We start from the raw sequence: 24,553 nt of genomic DNA, 5'->3' as shown, positions 1-24,553 counted from the left end.
AAATAACAAACTAAGCCAAAATGATACTTTTGGTACAAAAACTTTTACTAAAATTTATGTTTTACTGAACTAGCTTATGTAAACTGGCGGACAAACAACCTCCTATACAAAATAATAAATTATTGCATCAAATGTAAATAGATTTTTAACAAGATCATTTTTAGTTCAATTTCCACCAGAAGTCTTCGAATTAAAATTACATGAAGCAGAGCAAATTACTAAAAGAAACATTATGGGGTGTGCATGTATTTCCACCACAATATTGAAACATTGGATAAAATCAATAAGATACTTTGTTCATCCAATCAATTATATGATGTGTTTATGGCAATAATCACTACTACTTCTGTGAGATTGAAGAAAGAAAAGTATCTATTAGGGTTTCTTGGATATAGGCTGGCCCAAAAGGCTCCAAGCCCAATCAAAGCTTATCTGGGCCAAGCCCGACGTGGCACGCCTCTAAATGCAAAAGTTCAACGGCTGTTTATAAGCCTATCAACAAACAAGCGCTCGTCTCCGTGGTCCGAGAACTCCGGTCAGGAGACGGACATCCGTCGAGTTGGTCAAAAGCCCGGTCCTCACCACCGCCGCACGTGCCCCGCACTCCCCACCGATCCCCTCCTTCCTCGCTTTCCCCTGCGCCCAAGAAACGATACATGCGGAGCCGCCCCTCTGCATAGAACCCGCCATCGATCTCCACCGGGGGGGACGGAGGGATCGCCCCATTCGGCGGCGCCGCCGGCGACCACGACGACGCGATGGTGCCGCACCACGCCTACAACCGCCTCGGCAGCGGCGGGGGGACGCCGTCCCCACCAGCTTCTCCCCGTCGGTCGCCGAGGACCCACCGGCGGCCCTCCAAGTCCGCGTCCGGGAGGGCGCTCCAGGCCCCGCGGTCGCTCGTGCAGCGGATGGCGTGGATGCTCCTCTCGCTCCTCCTCCGGCGGCAGGCCATCTTCCTGTTCGCGCCGCTCCTCTATGTCGCCGGGATGCTTTTCTATATGGGCACCGTATCCCTCGAGGGCGTTCCCCGCATCATCTCCCGCCCCGCCTCCGGCTCCATGTACCGCAGCCCCCAGCTGTACCAGCGCCTCCGCCCCGATATGAACGCCGATAACTCCTCCGATGTGGTCAGTTCTTGAACCCACACCGTTTTTTAATGAATCCGCTTGGATCTGCATTTTCTTGTCTTTTCTTGGCTCTTGGTGGTTACTCATTGCTCTTGGATTGCTCTCCGAGGGCGCTGAGATGATATCAAGGTGTTGAATCTTGCCCAGAGAATGGATGGTTTGGTTTCTAGGAACGAACTCATCCAAAAAAACCCCGATAGTATGTTTATGACGGCATATTCCTTGCGGATCTCCTACTTCTGAGTTTGTTTTATGGGTACACTTCATCGGGGTTCTTTGCCAAGGCTAGAAAATGACAATGTACCTAGTGTACATGCTGAGTTTTATTAAAACTAACTCACAGGGCGTGATAGCAACATTTGTATCATTGTCTGTGTTAAATATGACACTGATAGCATATGCATGGTGACTTCAAAACCCTCACCTACCTTTGTTTTCTTTTTTTAAAAAAAATTATATATATATATATATATATATATATATATATATATATATATGCCCTTCCCCCCTCCTTTATTTGAGTATTTATTCACCTTATCCAAGGAAACTTTCTTGCTGCATATCTTAGAAGCTGCTATAATACTCGACAGTTGATATTGCGCTTTTGCAGTGCAAATGATAGATATTAGGCATTAAAAAGTTTTTATGAAGATAAGGAAGTGTCTTCTTGTTGTGAATAACATTTCTAATTTTTCATTTGTCATGGTTTTTGTTACATGCGGATGATACAATACTGTTGTTGATGAGATGAATATAAGGTTGGGTGCTAAATTGGACTATGAAGATGTATATGGTTTATGAAGTTCTAAAAACTAGTAGAACTAGAATAAAGGAAGTGCAATTGTGGTAAAAAATGAATGAAAAAAAGTTTGGGATCAAATAGACGAGGTAACTTTCATATCTATTATACAAATAATAGAGAAATAGATAAAGCCATTTTGTCAAACTAAAATCAAGAGAAGAATTGATGAGATGCTTCTATCTAGGATGTTATTTGACCAACATAAAATTTTAAAGAAAAAAAATTATTAGTACAAATCGTGGTTTACAGAGAGGATCCATATAAATGAGATGAGCTTGGTACATGCATGTTTCATTTTTAGGGAGTGCCAGATTTGCTGAATCATGCTAAAAGAGTACTATATATTTGGAAGTTCTTTTTTGGGTTGAAGAAAGTATATACGAACTCGTTGAGTCTAGAATTATTGATTTATGATGGGCATATTGATGAAGTTAAAGTTGCTTTCACATGATTTTATTTATATCTGGGTTCAATAATCCAGGTTTTGTCACCCCCATTGTGGATAATTTAGTTTTCTTTAGTAGTTCTTGACATGTCACATAAGATCCTCAATCCTGTATCCTGAGTTGCAGTATATGTACACACCTGTTACTATGAATTGTTAAATTGTAACGTCATTTTTTATCGAAGAAAATGTGCCTTCTCCTTTTCTTCATTTTCTTTTATCTTATAAAATTTTTGGAATGCTGAATCTCATTTGTTATGAATTAAAGTTTCAACTCTTTTTTGTAGTTAGCAACAGTATGGAGACACCCTTATAAAGGTGGTATGTGGCGGCCATGTATAAATATGACCATGAATGGTATGATATCTTTCTTAAATGTCATAAATTTGAACTTTTATTTGTTTATGTACATTGTGAAACTTGAATCAGTTTGTCAGTCTACAAAGTTATTAATGTTGGAGTGGAGTCTCAATTTAACATGCTATGTTTCTTTTTTCTTTTTTGGGTTTCATGGGGTATATAAAACTCAAGTGTGTATGATTTTTTTCTGCAATTTGGGTTATAATACTATTACTTTGCTGTATTTGCATTTTTTAGAAATACTAAGAAAATGTTGAAATACCTTAATAAGGGACATTCACCTTTTACATGCTCTTGTTAAAGGTCGCCTATAGTTTCAATCTTCTGGATTCAGTTTATCAGCTCATAAAGTTTTGAATCTTGTTAGATATAATTTATCTGATTGCTGCTAAAAAATTTGACTTTAGAACTTTCCATCTTATCTTTGCCCCCTTATTTTCTGTATCCATTTTGTTGATATGTTCCAAATCATTCATTGATATAAAATTTATTTAAGTTTTTGTCTTTCTTATACAGAGTTGCCTGATTCTAATGGTTACATATATGTCGAAGCAAATGGTGGTTTAAATCAACAACGGGCATCGGTAATTCCTGTTCTTTTTCTGTCTCAGCACATGTTGATTTTAGCTTTTTAAAAAGTTTCTAGATGTATCATTTACTAATTTACCTTCTGTCACTTATATTTTTTTTCCTGTTGTACATATGATAGATATGCAATGCAGTTGCAGTAGCTGGATATCTAAATGCAACGCTTGTTATCCCTAATTTCCACTACCACAGCATTTGGAGGGATCCTAGGTTTGTAAAGATCTCAATCTATTCTTTGTTGCATAGCTTGTGTAAGTCAATCTTGCTGTCTGGTTTTGGCATTACCATATTCTTAGGCTGAACAAATTTTGTCAGTTACTTTGATCCATCATCTCAGTCTCATACTTTGTGTAGAGGTTACTTGATGAGCCCCTGATTTTGACATATAAGTCTTTGGTCTGAGACTTAACTGTTGATATAAAAGGCACCAACAAATAAACCTATAAGTTTGTCAACCTTTTTATAATCATGGGTTTAGATTAATTGTGAAGGTTGCATTCAATGGTTTAACTTCTTTCTCACCAGTTAACATATCTCTTCCTTTCACATAATGCTAGTCTCTTTTAGTCTTACAAAATTTACTCTTTCATGCCAGATAATCCAAACATGATGTGAATATCCAGTATGAAACACTTCATCTGTAACAGTTTGGTTATAAAAGCTAACTGCAACAGTTTGCATTCTGAAAGACGTACACCTATTCTGAATCAGTTTGGCCTTTTTTTTATGGAACTATCTAGTTTCATCCAGAACATGCAAAACCAAACATATGTTTTTTTTGTTAAGTTTCAAGTTTTAACAGCTACTCATGACCTGAAATCTATGACAAATTGAATTTTTGTAATCATTGAAGATAATTGGCAGCAAATCCTCCAGTCTAAATATGTTTAGTGGATGGCATTGTAGACAATTATGTAATATCTCTTCGTATGAAACAGAAAGGTTTCCCCAAAGTTTCAAGGATAATCTCATGCTGTTTTCAAAATCAGGGCTTCATATTGTGAGGGTGCAATTTTAAAACATAAAAATAATTGTTTGTGTGGAAGATCAAACTTTTTTTTTGGTGATAGACGATTATTCTGCCGAATGTGGTCTTGCTCCTATCAAGGCGTGCCTTTTACCTCTTTGCAGTCTTTATTGCCCTAATGGTGCTGGAAAACACAATGGAAGAGGCTGTAAGAAAGTTTTCTTCAAATGCTCATAGGTTGGAGGTGAGTGTGACGAAATATTCAGATTGAGAGCTAGTATGCAAACCTGAAAATTTTAGGCATATGCCGGCAAATTCAGAGCAGAGGCTATAAATTGTGGACCCAAGTGGCAAGAACAAGTTTCTCTGGGATCAAAATAGATGGGATTTGAAGTCTGAAATCTAAAATTATATTATGCGGGGTTGAAAAAAAGATCCTTTCTACTTGGTGTTGTCGACATAGGTGATCTTGTGGTGTTTAGGCATGGCAAGTAGTGCTCTAAGCTAAATTGGATACTTTGCATCCTTATTTTGTTATTGTTTCTTGATGATATGCCGTTCTTGACTATGTGTTTGTTGAGGGAGGATAAGTCAGAGAAATGGTCCTCTATCTCTAGTTTTATTGTTGCACTGATCCAATACCAAAGGAGCGAGTAGTTTTGAAGCTAGGAAAAAAAAAACTTGAAACGAAGGGATCCTTTCTTTGTAGAAGCCAAATTGTTGATTGTATTGAAAGAACCACATGCCTACATAGGACTAGTGCAGAAGGATGATTTGTAAAGCATAATAGTTCAACTTTTCAACAGAAGTTGTTGTTTTCTTAAGAGGACTTATTAGGCACCTATCCACAGGTTGTCTTTGTTATTAGAACTGTGTAGGTGACTTTTCTTGGTGGAGGAAAGAGATGTGAAATAGAGGAAAGAGATATAAACTTCCCCTTTGAATTTCTGACACATCATTAGATGAATGTCAAATGACCAAGTAGTTTGCTAGGAAAGCACCAAATCTATAAACCTGATTCTGAAGGTTTTGCTTTGGAAGTTTGGCTGGAGAAACATAATAGGAATTTTAAAAAGGTTTTCTGGTTAACTATGGAGTGGTGTGCGGTGCTTCAGAATTGGCATATGGACAGGAATGAATTGTCTAATGAACTTTTACTCATGCATTTTGCTTGCATGGCTTGAGTGGTTTTCATTTTGTTCTGTCTCCTTGTTTATAAGTTGTGATAATGGGGCCTCATCTTCTTCTTCTTCTTCTTCTTTCTTTTTGTGTGTGTGTGATAATGGTGTTTATCAGTTGAGTGGTAGCATTTTGTTTGGTTGTTTGTTTTGTTGCTGATATTCAAGGCATCTCTCTTGAACTGGTTTGTTCTAGAGGTTGAGCTAGTTCCTTAGCTTTGGAACTTCGGTGTTATGTTCCCTCTTCTTCTTATACCACTTATGATTTCATTAACAAAATACAGGTGGTGTGCTGCCAACTTCTTATTCCAGTTGCTCTTACCTATGTGTTTAGTTTTTACTTGATGAGTTTCATTATGTGTTTCAGCATATATATTATGAGTGTATGAAGGGGTCGTTATGTTTAGCAAAAGATGTCAAATGTCAAGGTCGGTAACAAGCTAAATGCTTGATTATGGAGATTCATAGAATATGAAGACTGTTGGTGAGCTGCTTCTGTTCGCTTCTTAGTGTTAAATCTGTCAAGATCCCCTGGTCATGGATTAATAGGCCTAATGCATAGATGGAAAGGAGACAGGTCACGAAGTTTCATTTTAATAGGGGTATACTTGGTGATTGAAGGGTTTAGGGTGCCTAAATAATAGCTGTATGATTTATTATTTGGATAGAGGTACCAACATGATGGATAAGTTTCACAATGCAACATACCATAATTGAGGTATGGCCTTTATATGGTTTCCAACAATTCTGGGATGATTTATGAAACCTTGATAGCGTGTTTCTAAATAGGGACACAAGATGCTTACTGTGTCAAAAGGCATCATAATCTCATTTGTTTCTGACTTTACTGATGGTGGTGCTGATTACTGCATATCTTTTATGTTGACTTTCCTATCATATGTGTAACAACAGAGTGGTTGATAGCCAAGAAAGGTATATTACACAACAAACTGTGCCTAGTCAGTGCCAGCCACTAGAGACACAAGCAGTATGGTGGAAGGCATGGGTGAGAAATTGAACACTGGAATTTGTATATTCCAAGCATTTCTTTTTAGATCAATAGATCCATTTTGTCTTCTAGGTCCGACCTGTGCCTTTTGGGCCTCTAGCTAATTTAGGGACTCAGTTAAGTAACCATTCTACTTGTTTTTGTTATTTATGTTACCCACCTCAGTCTAACTCTTAGCTTTGATGAACTTGCTGGCTTTTATCTTCATTATAGAGGTGTTCTTTTCTAGTAGTTTGGCATTTGTTTTATCTTGTTCAATAATCGACAACTTTTTACTGCTGCTTAATAATTCAAAAAGTAATATTGTTATAGTCTACACTTATGAATAGTGAAGATGAGTTGCATTTCTCTTTAGCTGATAACATGAATTCAAGTGCTAGTGTATGCTCTATGTCATGTAATGAGACAACTGGATATGGGCATGATACAACTGGCATAGACTAGAATTTATTGACACAAATTGGCTCTTTTCCTTTTTTTCTCTCTCTTTTGTTATGAGCCCTAGCATGGCATGGCACTGCTGATATTGTATGCTAGCCCATGGCCAGCATTGGTGCAGCAGATGGTACTTTAATCATTGGCTTACACTTTTTTTGTAATGCCTAAAACTCTGTTACCCTTAATTAGCTTGTGAACTGCCAGAAGGAAAGTTGAAATAATTGGATTGGAGTCTTCTTGGCCTTCACATCTAAGACTTTTTTTTTAGTATTTCCCTTTATGGAGTCTTCTTGGCCTTCTGACATTGGGTTTCTGTATATAAATCATACTGATTAATTAAGAAACATATAAAAAATAACATTGTTACTTGCTAGCACGCTGTTTGTTAAGTAGTAGGTAAAGAATCTATTAATGATGATCTTGCTGACATATTTACCATTGCCTGCAGCAAATTTAAGGATATCTATGACGAGGAGCACTTCATCCATACCCTGAAAAATGATGTAAGAGTAGTTGATAAGGTGCCTGACTTCATGATGGAACGATTTGGTCACAATATGAGTAATGTGCATAACTTCAAGATCAAGGCTTGGTCTTCCATACAATATTACAAGGATGCTGTCCTGCCTAAGTTAATTGAAGAAAAGTGAGTTGAATATCCTGTCTATCTACCACTTTTACTTGGCAGGTTGTTCTAGTAATTGCAGGCTTAATGAGAATTCATTTACATTTTTTCTAGAGATTTTATTTTTCTTTGTATAGCAGTTTCTAGGGACTATCTTTGTCATTCTATTGAAGAATTTTGCTAAATTTTTGTTTTACGTATTTACGTGTAACTTGATCTGTCCCATAAAGCTAATATAGGGTTTTATGTTCAAACTTCATGTGAGGGTACATGAAATTGCTAATTGTAATGGTATCAGTACTAGTGCATGGGTGAAAAATATTTTGGGTCCTATGTGTTGAGTAAGATACCTGAACGCATTCAGGTATACGGTAGTGATGTGATGTGGCTACAAATTTGAGTTGGTTTTAGTTGGTTGTTGTTGCATTGCTGTGCCTACTATCATATATTACGTACATAATTTCCTGTAGGCTAACAAATCAAATGTAGAATTTTATGGTTCAAGCAAGTGCTATGCTCGCTAAACACTAGTTTTAGAGAGGTGATGAACAGCTCTATAAAACATAATAATTCCACCTGATGCAAATTTCATATCATTGTCATCACTATGATTGTATGAACCATTAGAAGGAATAGTTATTGCAAAATTGTTGCTACTTTGAGGGTAACCTTTTTTAATTAAAATATAATCATATCATTATGTACAAAATACTAAAATCTAGTGGAACATAGCTCAGATGTCATCGATTCATTAGATACTGAAACTTAGATACAGTTCTCTTCATCCAAAACATATAAAGGATGATATATCAGAAGCCCATGATGTTATATAGAACAGGTTTTTATACTTTTGTTCAGTGGAAAAAGTCTTGATGTTTTTTTTTTTTTTGAGGAAAAAGTCTTGATGTTATATGATGCTGTGCCATACTGTCTTATTTGTTCTAGTTGAGTGGGTTTTGATGTAGGTTGCCCTTTGAGTTTTATTATATATAAAAGCATTTTTATCATCATATCATTTATTGAGAAATAGATGCCTTTTGTGTTTCTAAGTGCCTTTGGCTGGAGAGAAGCACCAGTACTGTGAAACAACATGTTAGATGATAGAAAATGAGGCATGAGACTGAAAGCTGGAGAAGGCAAGTTCATAAACAAGCGTTCTAATTTTGCAAACTTTCAAAATGTGTAGTTTCTCGCGTAATTTCATAAAGAAGTCTGTTTTGACATAATCAGAAACCCCTAAAAGCATGTAAGCCTATTTCCTTGTGGTTTTATTACTGTAAGATTCCATGAGTAATGGTTTATAATAATTCAACAACATTTGTTTTTTGATTGAAATTCAGGTTTATAAGGATATCTCCTTTTGCCAATCGTTTATCATTTGATGCCCCTTCTACGGTCCAACGCCTAAGATGCTTGGCAAATTTTGAAGCCTTACGCTTTTCAAAGCCTATAGCAACTTTGGCTGAAAAGTTGATTTCTCGAATTAAGGAACGCAGCATAGACAATAATGGTAGATATATTGCAGTGCATCTTCGCTTTGAAGAGGTCAACTTTCCACAACCAATATTTGGACTTCTGGTTGCTCTTGTATTTTCATTTCATGAACTTCATGGAAATATAATAGTAAATCTGATTGTTGCCCTCTTTTTCAGGATATGGTTGCATTCTCTTGTTGCATATTTGATGGCGGTGAAGAGGAGAACCAGGACATGAATGCTGCAAGAGAAAGAGGTTGGAGAGGAAAATTTACTAAACCCGGTCGTGTTATACGACCTGGTGTAATTAGGATGAATGGAAAATGTCCTCTTACACCTTTGGAGGTAAATGTTTGTCTAGCTTTTAATAGTGTTTCGTATCAGAATGCTGTAAAGTTTATGATTGCTGGAACCATCTGTGCCATGCCTGTCTTCTTGCTTAGCAAAGAAATTGACTTGAAGATGCTTTAAGTTTGCGGTCATTCTTGTCGGCTTTTCCTTTTGTTTGCTTTGCTTTAGTGCTTTCATGCTACTTTGACCTTACAACCACTTGTTGTTCCTTGACCTCCAACAAGATCATTCTTGACTGATGCTTAGCATCGTATGTTTCTAGAGTGTGGTGCTTGAACTGTTAAAGCATCTGTATCCCTTAAAATCCTGTTAGGTTCTGGATAACTTAAAAGGAGTCATTTGAATAAAGCAAACCCCCCCCCCCCCCCCCCCCCCCCCAAAACAAAGAAAAAAAAAGAAATAATATTGACATGATTCTTTTTTTGTGTAGGAATAAATTCAATTTGATTAGAAGGAAATAAATGTTGAAAAGGTGGTTTATTTTTTTCTAAAATCTCAAAAATAATGCTCAATATTGTATCTTTGGTGACCAAAAATCTGTTTGCATGAATGAATCTTGAACAGAGCTGAATAGGGGGACTTTAGTCTAGTTTATTCAGGTTTACATGCAAATCAAATATCAGACAAAAATTATATTGTTTATAACATCACTTGCTGTTGCATTTGAGTCTCTCTTGACCAACATCTGTATAAAGCTAAAGCTCCTATATTTCTGTGGTGCCAATAAGCAAATATTTTCTCCCTTTTTTGAAGCATATATGTGTATATGTAGAAATCTCTGGACTTTTATTCATAAAAAAAGTTTTTCCTGTCAAGAGCAGGAGAAATACTATGGGATATCATAATCATATGCATGGGACACTGAGGAGCTAGGCAGCTAGCATAGATCTTGTAAACTGAGCAAGACTAAATCAAAGAATTCTTTAGCACAATTTTAGATGGTTTGGTTCTTAACATATTTTTTGTGAAAATAAGCACCTAAGGTGACCCATGATTTCACAAAATTCAGTTACGTTATCTGCAATGGATCAGCTATCTTCAGTTAGCATGGCTGATGCTTTAGGAAATAGTTTGTTTCGACAATTCTGAAATTACTAATTTGTATATATTTTAATGCCCTTTTTGGTAGATTTGTTATGTTTGATGCATTACCATGCACTTGGAGTTGCCTGTTCCTACCTAATTGTCTTTTGTGCTCAGGTTGGCTTGATTCTCCAAGGCATGGGTTTCAGTAATAATACAGCTATATATTTGGCTTCAGGAAAGATTTACAAGGCAGAAAAGACTATGGCTCCACTTCTTGAAATGTTTCCCCTTTTGCAAACTAAAGAGACATTAGCGTCAGCTGAGGAGCTTGCTCCATTTAAGGTAACATTAATTTGTTTTTGTGGTTCTTGAGATTTTATACTGTAGATCATGCCTATTACATAATCTTTTACAATTTATTGTTTTAACTTGAATTATAATTTCCAGAACTATTCTTCTAGGATGGCTGCTGTAGACTATAGTGTTTGTCTTCATAGCGAAGTGTTTTTGACAACTCAAGGTGGGAATTTTCCTCACTTTTTGATTGGTCATAGAAGATATTTGTATGGTGGACATTCTAAGACTATCAAGCCTGATAAAAGGAAGTTGGCCTTGTTGTTTGACAATCCAAAAGTTAGGTACGTTGTTATGAATCAAGATGAACAGTTCAGTTTATTTATGCGGGTTGTGAGCTATGATTCTTATTGATTTTTTTTTCATTGAAATATTTTTTCAGGTTAATACATCCATTGCTTGTAGATCATTAGGGAGTACGTATTTATGATTAACCAAATTATATCCAAAATCTTAGTTCATCAAGAGTAGCAGAAATACAAGTTAATATTTAACACTAACCATTCATGATGCTATATGAGCAACATATACCTTGGTGGCTTAAAGGAAAAAGTAGAACGATAATGAGGCTTGCAATGTTGCATAGTCAAAATATTGGACAAGAAAGAGGTTCCAAAAAAACAAGTTGAATGTAGCACATGTGAGAATATTGTGGTAGATTTGTGACTAGGATTGATAGAATGAGAGATGGGTATAATGGAGGAGCTCTAGAGTTGCACAATTAAGGACAAAGGGATAGATAATTAATTTTGATGATATAAGCATACATGATGAAGATCTAAGGGAGCTTCAATAAGGAGATGGTCCCTTGGTGAATGTTGGAAGAGGAGAGGAAGACCTAAGGTTATATAGTTTGCAGTTATGAGCACAGGAGCCGGGAAACATGTTTTCCCCTCGAACAGAAGTTTCTAGGAAACCGAATTGGGAAATGAGTGCCAATTGTGTTTTGAGAAATGTAAAGTTCGCATACGCAAGGAAAAGAATATGCCCTGTCCTGACATTCTCAGATTTATTTTTGTAACTTTTTAAAAATTATCATGTTTTACGTAATTGGATTCACATCAAACTAGACTCCTTAAAATAATGGACTTTCCCATAACAGATTTTTTAAAATCAAAACTAAATCAAATTAGATTGGGAAGATAAGGAAAGAGATTTTAAACCAAATCGGATTTCTTTTAGTTAGAACTAAATCAAGTCAAATTGGGAAGATAGGGAAAGAGGTTTTAAAACAAATATGGTCGGGATTGGTTGGGGTGGGGTGGCCCTGGGGGCTGGGGCCCTGGGGGGGGGGGTGGGTGGGTGGGTGTGGAGGAGAGGAGATGGACAGAGAGGAGTTCGAGGCGAAGGGATTTGGGAGAGGCTAGGATGAGAGGAGAGAAGACACAATCTTGGGGGGTCTTGCAGTTCCACTTCCCAATTTTGCAATTAACCAACACCATAGAGTATTGCTTTTGTTTCTTTTTCAAGAATCATTCATCCATTCATTCCAACATTAAGTTTTTTTTTGGTTATTCATCCATAATTATTCATTCATATTTATAAATTTAATATTTTTTTATGACATTTCACTTTTCCTGCTTTAAGAAACCTATTTTACCACCTTTCCCACTTTCGTATCTTTCTCAATTTCATTCTCCATGATGTTGACCAATGTTGTGAGACTGCATGTGAAAAAGCTTGAAATAATGTCGAAGCGAACCTAAATAATGTCATTTTTTGATGAGATGAGAATAGGTTTAAATTCTAAATAAGAATATTGGAGTAAAGCCATGGAAGTAAGGATCAGAAATTCAATAGAACCAGAAAAGAGCGAGGGAGGTAATATTACTTTAGTCATCCTAAGCATAAAAACTAAGACCTTGTAATGCTAATGACTTGGATATGACCTGGTGTGCATTAAAAACTGGGAAGACAGATCCAGAGGCATCTAAAAGCCCTTGAGAGGGTGAAGTGGGTATTTGTAATGAAAGCATGCCTTTCAGACTGAACTTCTCATAAAATAAAAGAGAAGGCATGCCATATTTTGTGGGTCATAATTGCAGGCACTGAAGGGATCCCATTTCATCCTAAACATTGATGGTATGTATGTTCCGGCAACGACACACTTCCACCTTCCAAACTCTGTTTTTTTGGTTGTGACTGTTCACTGATTAATAAAGAAATTTGGAAGAAAAATTCATCAACTTTATTAGAGCATATAATGTCGAAGAAGAACAATTGCTTATATTATCAGTTAGTTCTAAACACGGCTTTGCTTCTCTTTTTGAATACTAATTGATTATTTAACCGGTTGGATTATTTTTTTTGTAGTGTGATTTTACTGCATATGCATAATCAAACCCTTTTCCCCTTATTTTGGAACAGTTGGAAGGCCTTGAAGCGTCAATTATTAAACATGCGAGCTCATAGTGATGCCAAGGGGATAGAGATTAAAAGACCAAATGACTCGATATACACCTATCCTTGCCCAGACTGCATGTGCCGCTCGAACAAATCGGAAGTTTTAAAATCTCCACCAGCTCAATAATATTAGTTATGGAGATTTTGTTAACATTCCTTGGAATTCACCTGATTTTGGCATTGGTGTGTGATTCATTCTTTTCCTTGGCATTTGGCGGAGCGCTGTCTTTTTTGCAAGCTTGCAGGCTTCAGCAAAAAGCACATTGTTACGATTCCTTTTGGCTTGGGATATCGGTGTCCTCTTGTATATCTGGAAGAGATGATCAATGATAGGATTCTTTTCATCCAAAAGAGTTACCCTGGATGCTGACAGAGTTTGGCTTGCATCTGCAGCCTCTGTGTCTCACAAATCTGAAACCATCGTGTTTCGTCACTCTTCTCCCTCAGTTTTGGCGGAGGCTTGTATATGTATTGACTTTTTTCTCATTATACACAGATGTTCGTGTAGAGGGGGAAACGGAAATTATCGAGCATTTGGGGCACTAATGTTGTAGGTTTATTTCTCTATTACCATTTTGTATATTACTTGGTTATCGTCCCAACCAAGTTCCGATATTCTGTAAGAGGCAATTATTTGATGAAGGGTGTCATCCTTCCTCTGTAACATCGATGTTCAGATTTAGACTTTTTGGCCCTTCCATGAGGGTGAGAAGATACACAATATTGATAGCAAAGTTATACATCATTCATTCTTTTCATAATTATTCTCAATTTGATGTGATAAGGCTTGATATTAAGATTGGATATGCCTTTTTTTCTTCTTTTTTTCCAGTTTACTTCAGTGCCATGAGTCGAAAAATCAGTCCCAGAGTTCTGATACCATTTAAGGGAACCATGGCTCTAGCAATCATGCCACCGTGCAGCTCTCATCGTGCAAACAGAAAGACTGTCACAGAAAAAGGAAGTAGGCTCCTTTCACCATTCCAAGCACAATCCTCTCTTTGAAGCAGCAGGGGTATGAGACCATGTGCTGCGCCTGCAGTTGCAAGATTGTCCCCAAGGGCCCAAGGCTACAGACTTTATCACTGAAATCATTCTCTTGTAGATTGCGGGTGGAAAAGTTGCGGCTGGAGAAATTGTTTATCAGCTTCCCCATAGTTTATTCTGCAGCACTTGTAGGATTTTTATTTGTATATATTTTAATGCTCAGAACATACAAATTCACTCCATCATTATGTGCTGATTATTTAAGATTCGTGCGAGTCTCAATTTCTGCGTGATGCCAGGACTGTCATCTGGTTATTAATTGCGGATGAGAGACCTTAAACCTAATGCCTTGCTTTGCCTCTGGTTCAATTCATTGGTCTGATGCGAGCACAGTCTGGTCTGCAATGAGGCGATTCAGCCAGTTGGTGGACACTTGATATCTATCTGTTTAAAACTATGCAATACCGATGAGCATGTTTCTGGTGTGCATTCGATAGTTGTTGGAAAATGATCTGAAACAAACTGACTAGGACGGCACGAGCTAGTGAAAAATAAAAAAAAACAAATTGCTTTGACCAATGATTTCTAGCATACGTGGACATGTAATGAAGGTCCAGCTCTGTGTCTGAGGAGTGGAGATATCGCGAATCGTCACGAGTCTATCCAAAGGAAAATGAAAGAAATTGTTAACTATGAATCGTGTCTATATTTCTGAATTGTCAAGGAGGACATATAGTACTCAAGTCAGTTTCACGGTTAAAGCTCCCTCCTTTGACATCCCCCGCAACCACAACCTCCGTACCAACCATAGGAGGAGCTGCCCGGTGTTTCTCCAACCGACCAAGCCTGCACATAACTCTCTAAAACTCCTTGAAACCCAAACCTCTCTCACGTTGGGAAACTACTGAAGAAGGGTTTTATTATTATAACTCCTTGCAAATTACTAGAACTCATGACATCAGGGCGATACAAGAAGATGGTTGAACAACGAATATTCATTCTCATCTTAAAAACCGCCTAAGATGGTCAATTGAATCACAATTTAGAATATCATATACATCTTTCCAACCAAAGCCTCCAATATAGTCGTATTATATAACCTTCTGCTATTGGATATAATAAATAACAAGTACTGCTTTCTCTTCATTGGACTTAAAATATTATTCTTGTTATTTATAAATTTTTGACTCCTATGCAATTGGTTGAAAATTGAAAATTACCCTCGCACCACACCCTATAGCAACTTTCACTCGTACTCAAGTCGCGGGTGTTTTCTATACATCAGAGCTGTACAGGATTAAGCTCTAAAGGCTTCCTGTGAGGCTCTTAATTGCAAGCAAGCGAGGGAGTACCAAATCTAATATACATCATAGAGTATTGGTAATATGCATATGGTTTAATGTAACCATGCATGATTGGCAACATAAAAGGTGACGGACTGCAAGATTGATAGGGTCGGTTTGGTGCAATATCAAAATCGCTTCTTGTCATGCATGCCTACATCCACTCACAGAAGACCTATATGCCAAAGTGGCCGTTAGGTGTAATGTTTTTGTCAAAAAGAAAAAGGTTAGTAAGAGCTGAACAGCTACTTCCACCAGGTCATGTCAAAGACAGCACCGCCATCAACGCTGCCTTTGTTGTCAAGCAGTATCAACACTCTAGAGAATAACCATATCTCATCTTTTGGGTAATTATAGCTAGCCGGGACAATCTTCTCCCTGCCATAACAACCCTCTCATCCAACCAAAATTTACTAGTTGGATCATATCCACGGCTAAGCTGGTTGGATCCTCTCAATTAACCTTCTCTGCACACCTTTTTGCTGCCACGTGGATGATGCAGTCGATGTATTCACAAGAATATGTAGGATTATTACGGCTTCCGTATTTTGTTCAGGTATTTTTTTTTGGTACAATGGCTGCTTACACTAATCTCGAACAAGCATAGCCAGCTAAATCAATAGAAGAAGACTACACGGTGGCACAGAAATAGAAGCATGCTCAGTCCAGTCCTAAAAAACTCTTCAGAATGGTAGATAGTAAAAAAAGCGATCCAATCAGCAGTTCTGTTCGCTTCACGAAACACATACATGAAAAGATAAAATACTCTCTCCGCAGTCACCGAATGTCGCATAGAAATAGGTGCTCAGCCCTCTACCTCATCTCCAAAATGTACTTAATCATCTTGGCTAAGTTTTTTGAGGATGGTGCAGTCTGCCTTTAGCACTTGTTTTCTTCCCTATTACTTTGAGTTCCGCCCTAAAAGCCATGTCTTGAAAGATCGACATCCCTGCAGCGCTTAATCTTGAGATCTGGTTCAGGATCACAAACACCACTCCAACTGTGTCTCAAGCGATATAGACACGCGGCCCTCAAAATTCGTCCCCAGAAGGTAAACTAAAAGTGGCGGACGCCGATGTCGACTCCGTCGCGGTCCCTCGTCGCGAGCCCTACCATGATCTCTCCGAGCTAGAGACAGCTTTCGCGGGCCCCGCTGGCCCTAGCGAGCGCTGGGGTCCGCGTCGGGGGAGGGGGTACACGTTTTGGTCTCCGTGGTCCTTTTTCTGAGAGCCGAAGAAGGACCGACACAGCTGTCGCTGGACCTGCGGGTCCCACGATCCACTTTGATTGTCGGAAGGACTAAATTACCCTCGACATGGTGACGTGATCGGCGATCCTTTGCCTGGGGGACGGACGCCAGATCAGGGATTCCCTTTTGTTTTGACCAGCTACGAGGAGGGCCGCATGGCGGGCTCCTCTTGCCACCACCCGAAGAACTCGGCCTTCTCCCATTGGCCGATCAAAAACACTCCATGCATGATTTATCATCACCATGCACCTGGCTCATAGTTAAGAACTTTTTTTCTTGCAGCTGACTGACTTTAGGATTACTTAGTGATCAATGTTTCGAGTATGACTAATTTTAAAATAGTTTAGTGTGCTGTCTTGTTGGCATGATACTCTTTAGCCAGTGGCGAAGAAGGGCACTCTCGCCGGATTGAAATGATGGTGATTGTGTGATAGGAATGCACCTCATGCACCTTATGAAATTCACTTCCATTCTCATATTTTTTTTCTTATTACTTGTTTGAGTCTAATATTTGAACTATTTGATCTGAATAAGTAATATAAAAGATCCATAATGCAATACTCTTCTATAATGAGTGATGAACTATAAACTACGAATGTGACTTCAATATCTAATTAATTATGATGTGTCATGTTACATCAGGTATGATAACTGCCGGCTTGCAATATGGTAGTATATCTTAAATAAATTCCACTTGAACGACAACAAAATCAAAAGGCATTATATCATAGCCATATGTCATTTAGATTTGCTCTTCATAGTGGATGCGCTTCAATTTTCTCCCCTTTTTTTTCCCTTCATGATATGTTTCCAAGACCACATGTGCACCAATATTGTGAAGTGTAACTACATAGAAAAGCATATGAGGATCTATATTAATTCTTCAACAATCTTGTAAGAACAAGAACAGATGTAATAAGGATGAGGCACTTCGTAATGCAACTTTTCTCATATTTATTAATGATATACTTTATTTTTATCGGATGTCTAAAGTGGGTCCAAGAAGCATTCTAGAGGATCAAAAATAAAAAAATAATTCAGCCATGCCGGATTGAATGACCACAAGAAGAGTGATCAGGAATGGCAAATTCCAAACAATTACTAGAAACCTTAAATTGCATATTAATGCATTGTTTAAGATAACCAGGGTGTCTATTCATCCCTGATACTGCCAAGGTGGTGGCATCCATTAATGGCCGGGGACCCGTAGAAGTGCACACCCCTTTCTTTATTTCGGACATAACTACCCTATAGTTTCGTGTTTATCTGTAAACAAGAAAGAACAAGAAGAACGACAATACTCGATACTTCCACAAATGACAGTGAAAATTTAATCTACTGTTACAGGTGCATGAGCAAAAAACATGTAATTCTCCCCAAATCCAGCACCGTTTCCAAACTCCCCCTACACGATCGACGAGCCACGTTTCCAGTATCCATTCGCCTTCATTCCATGTTCCCTGTCTCAGCCGGTGCACTCCCATCGCATCCCCTCCCACGTGGCGACGGACGCCTCACGAGGGGTCACCGTTCTATGTTACAGCGACCGCTCCGCCCCCCTTCCGGTCACCAAAGCCAAGTCACCAGCCGCCTCGTTACCACTTACCAGTTCGCCACCCGGGTTCAGAGAGGTGAGCTTACTTTGGGTAATCAGATCACGCCCCAAGCATAAAATTTTCAATTTTTTCAGAATAAGAGAAGAAAAGTATTTTATAATATTCTCATCATCATCTCTCCCCATCACTCTCCTTTGCTCCTCTCTCTCTCTCTCTCTCTCTCTCTTCAGTGGGAGTGGAGTGGAGAGAAGAAAGAAATGGCTTCGCCTCCTCATTTCTTCCACCCATGTTCTCGTATTTCCCATCCTGCCCCTATTCTCCTCTTTCTTTTACTTCTTCTTCCTTCCGTGTCCCTGGGGGTTAATGTCACAGCCCTCCTCGCGGCGTACCCGGATCTCTCCGGCTTCAACCGTCTACTGAGCTCGACGCCGGTGGCCGGTGACCTCACATGGCGGTCATCGCTCACCCTCCTCGTCGTCCCCAACGCCTACCTGCTTCGCTCCGGCGACCTCGGCCGCTCCACTGCCGACATCGCCGACGTCCTCCGCTACCACGTTCTCCTCGAGTACCTCTCCTGGGAGGAACTCCGCCGGATCCCAGCCGCCGGCAAGCTCGTCACTACCCTCTACCAGACCACCGGCCGCGCCTTCAACGACCTCGGGGCCGTCAACCTTACCCGCGACTCCCGTGGCGGTGCCGTCACCGCCCGCTCCCCCGTCCCCTACTCCTCCTCCAACGCCACTATCCTCTCCCTCGTGGAGTCGCTGCCGTACAACGTAAGTATATTTGCGGTGGATGCGCTGCTGGTGCCGTACGGGTTTGACCTGGCGGCGTCGGAGACCCGGCCGGCGGCGCCGGTGAACATCACGCGGGTGCTGGTCGACGGGCGGGACTTCAATGTGGCGGCGTCGATGCTGGAGGCGTCCGGGGTGGCGGGGGAGTTCGAGGCGGACGAGCGCGGGGCTGGGATCACGGTGTTCGTGCCCACCGACGAGGCATTCGCCGAGCTGCCGGTGACGGAACGGCTTCAGTCTTTGCCGGCGGAGCGGAAGTCGGTGGTGCTACGCTTCCACGTGCTCCACTCCTACTACCCGCTGGGCTCCCTGGAGTCCATCGTGAACCCTGTCCAGCCGACGCTGGCCACCGAGGCGACGGAGGCCGGCCGGTTCACGCTTAACATCACGCGGGCGAACGGCTCCGTGGCGATCGACACCGGCGTGGTCCAGGCCTCCATCACCCGGACCGTCTTCGACCAGAACCCCGTCGCCGTCTTCGCCGTCTCAAGGGTTTTGCTTCCAAAGGAGATCTTCAGCAAGGATTCGGCGGGCGGAGGGCCAAGGCCGGAGGTGGCTCCACCGCCGGCGCAGGCAGGGGCATCCGCGCCGAAGGGGCCGGACGGGGTGGAAACGCCACCGACGAGGCTGTCATCGCCACCGGGGTTCGAGGTCGGGGGGGACATAAGATCGGCCGCGTCCAGGTATCGGGATTCTATCACCAATGGAGTTGCTCTGTTGTGTATAGGCTACCTCTATCTACTACTGGTATGAGATCTGGGATTCTTCTTCTCTTTTCTTCTAAATTTTGTTTTTTTGTCCTTGGATTTCGGAATTTTGTATACGAGAATTCGAATTCTGGCTGCAAAGCAGCGATTTTTTTTCTTTCATTTTCAATATCTTGGGGGTGATTATTAATGGGGGAGGAAATTTAAATTTAATTGGCTTCTTGTTGGAATTGGAATAATTTGGGAGAATTCTTCGACAATTAGACTGCGATTCCTTTCTTCTCCCACTCTCTCACTTCTTTTCATCTCCCTTTTCTTCTACTCGTCTTCATCCGCTGGCAAAAAGAGCTGGAAAATCGAGAAAGATGGTTCCTTTCTTCTCCGGGGCGAGCAGGGAAAGGTTTTTCCCCTTTTTAAGCGTCTCTCTGCTCCAAAATTACGACTTTTTCTCTCTCGCTTTGTCTCTGCCGGAGCTAGAAGAAGATGATGAATGGAAATCCCATTTTTATCCGATTTTTCTCCTGGAATGCCATCGAAACGGAATTTGAGAATCGAGAGAAGAGATCGAGAACCTAGAATCACGGAATTCCAATCAATTAGTGAATTGCCCTCTTCTTCTGCTACTCGTTCTCTGTTTCCTTCTACGAGGCCGAGAGCTTTTGAGACGTGGTGGGCTCTGCGGGCGGATAAGTTGACCTTGCCGGTGACGGGATCGCGGGGAGTGGGGATGAGCTGGCGGGGACAAGGAGGGTACGAATATGGGCAGCTGGAAGCCGTCCGTCACCGGTTAGATTCTTTTACTATATCTTCTCCATGCTGTCCTGATATGCGATGAGCTTTTGTTCGTACCTCCCGACCGGGCCCCACGTGTGCTGCTTCGGATCGCGTGTTGTGTGCTGTCCCGTGGCCACGTCGCCAGTTGCGCAAGAAGATTGTTCCAGCCTGGCAACGTAGCAAATCCGCCTCCCCCTCCCCATGCCTCTCGAATGGTTTTCCATGGGCCCCATTTGCTGAATTGGGCCTTAGGTCCGATTGCTGGAAGTGTGACGCAATTTGGGTTGGATGATTGCTAATTTCCTTTATTTAAGTTAGTTTGGAATAAACAACTCTTAAATCATGACTTCTATGCTTTTGTTCTTTATTATGCAAAATAGAGATTTATTTAGAAGGTTCAGAAACTAAAAGACTTAACGTGACAATGGGAGAAATATATAGATCTCGTTCTGGCTCCACGACTTCAGAGCTTCTATGAAGTTGGATTGCATAACCATTGCATTTCTTCTCAAGAGACATGCAGTTGCCTCCCTTGAGTTGAGTGTTAATGCTAGGATGGAACTGTGCTAAGTTATAGGATAATTAGGGAATCTAGTTGAGATTTGTTTTTCATTTGTAACCAACATTACTGGTGAGTTGGATGCAGAGCAGAGTTTCACAGCCAGTAAATACAAATTATATCTTACCAATGAAAGATAAGTATTTTTGTTTACTGAAAAAAAAGATAAGTATTTTTATTTGTTGCTATACGTTTTAACAATAGACTGCTTTTGAATGTTGCTCCATAAAATATCAGGATATCTTCTTTAGGGGCACGCAGGAGGATTGCAGCGATTTGTTAGTACGTTTTAGTACAATGCAAGCTGTGTCCACCATCTCTTTTTATAGCGCCATAATGTGATGGTTCCTTGGGAGCTAGCGGGGGTCAAATGAATGATTGAATCCGGGGATGCGTCTTAAAACGAGCCCTTTGTGGGAAGTCATTGTTTTCCTTGGTCGAGCTGTTAGAAGGTATATTCCCTAGACGTCGTCCACTGTTACTCACTCTTTGTATTTCAAGCCCCTGAAGGCGAAGCATGGTTCAGTGCTGGTTACTTGCAGAGGATCTTTAGACAGCTTCACGTATTCTCTTAAAAAGCAAAAAGCTTGTCTGATGAGTGATGGCCATCAACAGCGAATAATCTCATGTGAAGAAAGTAAAATTGGATCAAGTGGAAAACTGCAAGAGCTGGTTGTACACCTGTTCTGTTCTGTTTCTAGGGCGAAGCTGAGAGCTGTTTGGGATGGATTCAGATACGTGCAGAACTTTCTTAAGGCTTATACCATTATATTGGAAGGTGACTTAGTGACTACGATCAACTGAATCTAGGGGCGGGCAAGAGCTGTGGGGTCTAACTCCCTAATTCAGGACGTTTGGCGTCAGATGGGTGCTTGTTTTCTCTTTGTTGCGAGGCATATTTACATGAAGGTCAATAGTATTGCGGATTGGATGGCTTTCTTTGTGGCGGATCATTTAGGAGGGCTTCCATGGACTTTGGAGACTCATTTACCTAGTATGTTTAGGGACGCGTTATTCTGACTTTTAGGGCTGTATTTATATACGGTCTGTGTAATATGCCATATCAGCAAAAAAAAAAAAAATTACATCAAGAGTGAGTGTAACATGCCCTAAATTAATAGTAGGATGATCTTCTTTGATTAATTTCACAAAATACTATTAAATTATAACCCCCTCAAGTTTAACCTGCGATTTAGTTTTCTGATATGACGGATCTCGCTTCTAAATCCTGTTCAGCTCCGCTCGTAGTGGTCAAAATAGTCCACATTGAGACTAAAGATCCTGGATCAATATTAAATCATCTAACCATTTTTAATGGAGTTTCTACCTAGTTGTGAGGCGTAGCTTACATAAATCATTAAATAAAAAAACTTTATGATTTTTTTTGAGAAATAAGTATTAAATAATTTAAAAATAAGTTTTCCGCCCTTGTATCTAACAAAATCTGTTATAGATAAAATCAGATTTTATGATTATATTGTAATCAATGTCAAGTCCTTCATGCATAATATTCAGCAAGGAGGCCATGGATCCTTACTGGTTATGAATTTATTAACTGGCAAAGAGCATGGATGCATACCCCACTTGCAGTTATAGCCAACCAAAATATTGTCAGAATCCAGCATCGTCCTCCCCCTCCCATTAGTGCCCACAAACTGCTAAACAATTTGCTCCACTACTGGCCACTATTGCAAGATAAGGACAATGTGGATGGGATCGATGAAGACAATGGAGTAGTGGAGGACACAATGTAATGGATCAAGGCCCCTCGATGTGTGCTTGCTCCATGGCCACCACATCCTGCACCAGATTCCCACTTAAGGTGGCTGATGAGAGTTGGGTTCTCCTACAAGACCATCCTGACCTTGGATATGTTACCTCATTCTAGGCTGATTTGAGCCTAAAGTGGATACAATCCAAATTTTAGACCAACTTGTGTAAAGCTCAGGGGGAAAAACAACAGCTGAATTTGAAATCAAAGCCTGACGTAATATTTGGCTTAGAATGGAATGTTGTGTAATGGACTTTGTTAGTTTAGGCTAGAATTATGGTTTTAAGTGTGATTGGATGGATGACTAAGTCCTCCTAAATGATGTTGTTGCGGAGACGGACGTTTTGGTCGGAGCCTCACGCAACAGTTAGCCCACATTAAGCTAGCAGAGAAAGAGAACTGCGTTCCTTCCGAGGTATTGTCCGTTTTGGGCGCTCCGGCCCGCGCGTCCAGCGCAAACGGGGGGAGACTGATGTCCTCACGATTTTGTCCCACAAAAGGGCCCAGGAAAGGATTTCCACCCCCATTTAAGGCACAGAACCTTTCCGCTACTAGCCGATGTGGGACTAAATTCAAGGCCCCCTCCCCCTCCACAACATAGCCCCCCAGCGGGAAGGTCCTGTGCCGGTTTAACCTGGCTTTACCAACCCCCCAGGCAACCTGTGGGGTAGTCAATGGAGAGAGGAGGCGCGCCCTTCCTCTAGCGCCATCTGTTGCGGGGACGGACGCTTTGGCCGGAGCCTCACGCAATAGTTAGCCCACATTAAGCTAGCAGAGAAAGAGGACTGCGTTCCTCCCGAGGTATTGTCCGCTTTGGGCGCTCCGTCCCGCGCAGACGGGGGGAGACTGGTGCCCTCACGGTTTTGTCCCACAAAAGGGCCCTCGAGAGGAAAGGATTTCCATCCCCCATTTAAGGCACAGAAACTTTCCGCTACTAGCCGATGTGGGACTAAATTCAAGGCCCCCTTCTCCTCCACAACAGATGTAATTCCAAAATCCAGTTGAAGGTCCAAGAATGAAGCTTCCTATTTGCTAATTCCTTCCTTCTTCCTTTGCCCAACTTTTGACGAGGGCTTCGGAGTGGCAAAGGAGAACATGCATCGAATTAGAGCAACAAGTGGAGCAGTGTGAGGCATGGCATGGTAACGAAAGGAGGAATCATGGGTTACCACTTCAAAGGCTGCAGTCTAGGACATGAGGTTCTTTAGATGACCACCAGAGGCAAATTAAGAACAAGCTGAAGGAAGTGCATGCCCCCTTTGTGTTGGGCTGCGTCCGATGTCAAATAGGCATAGGCTCCTCAGGTTGATGGAGGAAGACTAGGAAACTGTGGTACCATCGAAGAAAGTTCCTAATATTAATTTCTTGGTGACAAGATTCAGTGTCACGGTGATCGGGGAACACAGGAAAGCTATGCAAGGTGAGGAAAAGTCTAGGGAACACATGCATGAGAGGGGATGATCTCAAGAGTTTGGTCTGGGGCAGTGAGTGGAAATTGATGACCTTTGAGAAGGGCGAGGGCCATTTTTCACATGGTGACTTGGGAACCTTCTTGGAGTTGCGCCCAAGATTGGGAACTCTTTTTGGTGCCATTGGTCTCACTTTATATCTACATCATGCGTACCTAACATCGATATCTTTCTATATGTGTGCCGGAATATA

At 40.7% G+C, this 24,553-nt stretch overlaps 2 protein-coding genes across 3 annotated transcripts; both read left to right on the top strand.

Moving 5' to 3' along the window:
* The first annotated feature begins 495 nt into the window (after positions 1-495).
* Positions 496-14,483, top strand: LOC103696835 (protein ESMERALDA 1-like). 2 transcript variants are annotated; one of them, XM_026801183.2, is made up of 11 exons: positions 501-1,130; positions 2,665-2,734; positions 3,254-3,321; positions 3,447-3,535; positions 7,366-7,563; positions 8,883-9,087; positions 9,195-9,362; positions 10,569-10,736; positions 10,842-11,032; positions 13,116-13,856; positions 13,984-14,483. In XM_026801183.2, the coding sequence occupies exons 1-10, from the start codon at positions 759-761 to the stop codon at positions 13,276-13,278; spliced, it is 1,692 nt and encodes a 563-aa protein (XP_026656984.1). In that variant the 5' UTR covers positions 501-758; the 3' UTR covers positions 13,279-13,856; positions 13,984-14,483. The 2 variants fall into 2 exon arrangements, with proteins under 2 accessions (XP_026656985.1, XP_026656984.1); XM_026801184.2 differs by lacking the exons at positions 13,116-13,856; positions 13,984-14,483 and having other exon boundaries at positions 496-1,130; positions 10,856-11,014.
* A 3,979-nt stretch (positions 14,484-18,462) lies between these two features.
* On the top strand, positions 18,463-20,056 carry LOC103696825 (fasciclin-like arabinogalactan protein 4). The gene has a single exon (XM_008778549.4). The coding sequence runs from the start codon at positions 18,544-18,546 to the stop codon at positions 19,831-19,833; it is 1,290 nt and encodes a 429-aa protein (XP_008776771.1). The 5' UTR covers positions 18,463-18,543; the 3' UTR covers positions 19,834-20,056.
* The last annotated feature ends 4,497 nt before the right edge of the window (positions 20,057-24,553 follow it).

Source organism: Phoenix dactylifera, chromosome 12, assembly GCF_009389715.1.
Source record: "Phoenix dactylifera cultivar Barhee BC4 chromosome 12, palm_55x_up_171113_PBpolish2nd_filt_p, whole genome shotgun sequence".
Classification (NCBI taxonomy): domain Eukaryota; kingdom Viridiplantae; phylum Streptophyta; class Magnoliopsida; order Arecales; family Arecaceae; genus Phoenix; species Phoenix dactylifera.
Note: the sequence above shows the minus strand (reverse complement) of the source record. Positions and strands in the feature narration are given on the sequence as shown.

Bases quoted from the DNA above. Each gene is read 5' to 3' on its own strand.
- LOC103696835 (XM_026801183.2), top strand. From the start codon at position 759: ATGGTGCCGCACCACGCCTACAACCGCCTCGGCAGCGGCGGGGGGACG. The intron at 1,131-2,664 runs GTCAGTTCTTGA...TCTTTTTTGTAG, and splicing joins CCGATAACTCCTCCGATGTG to TTAGCAACAGTATGGAGACA. The intron at 9,088-9,194 runs GTCAACTTTCCA...CCTCTTTTTCAG, and splicing joins TGCATCTTCGCTTTGAAGAG to GATATGGTTGCATTCTCTTG.
- LOC103696825 (XM_008778549.4), top strand. From the start codon at position 18,544: ATGGCTTCGCCTCCTCATTTCTTCCACCCATGTTCTCGTATTTCCCAT.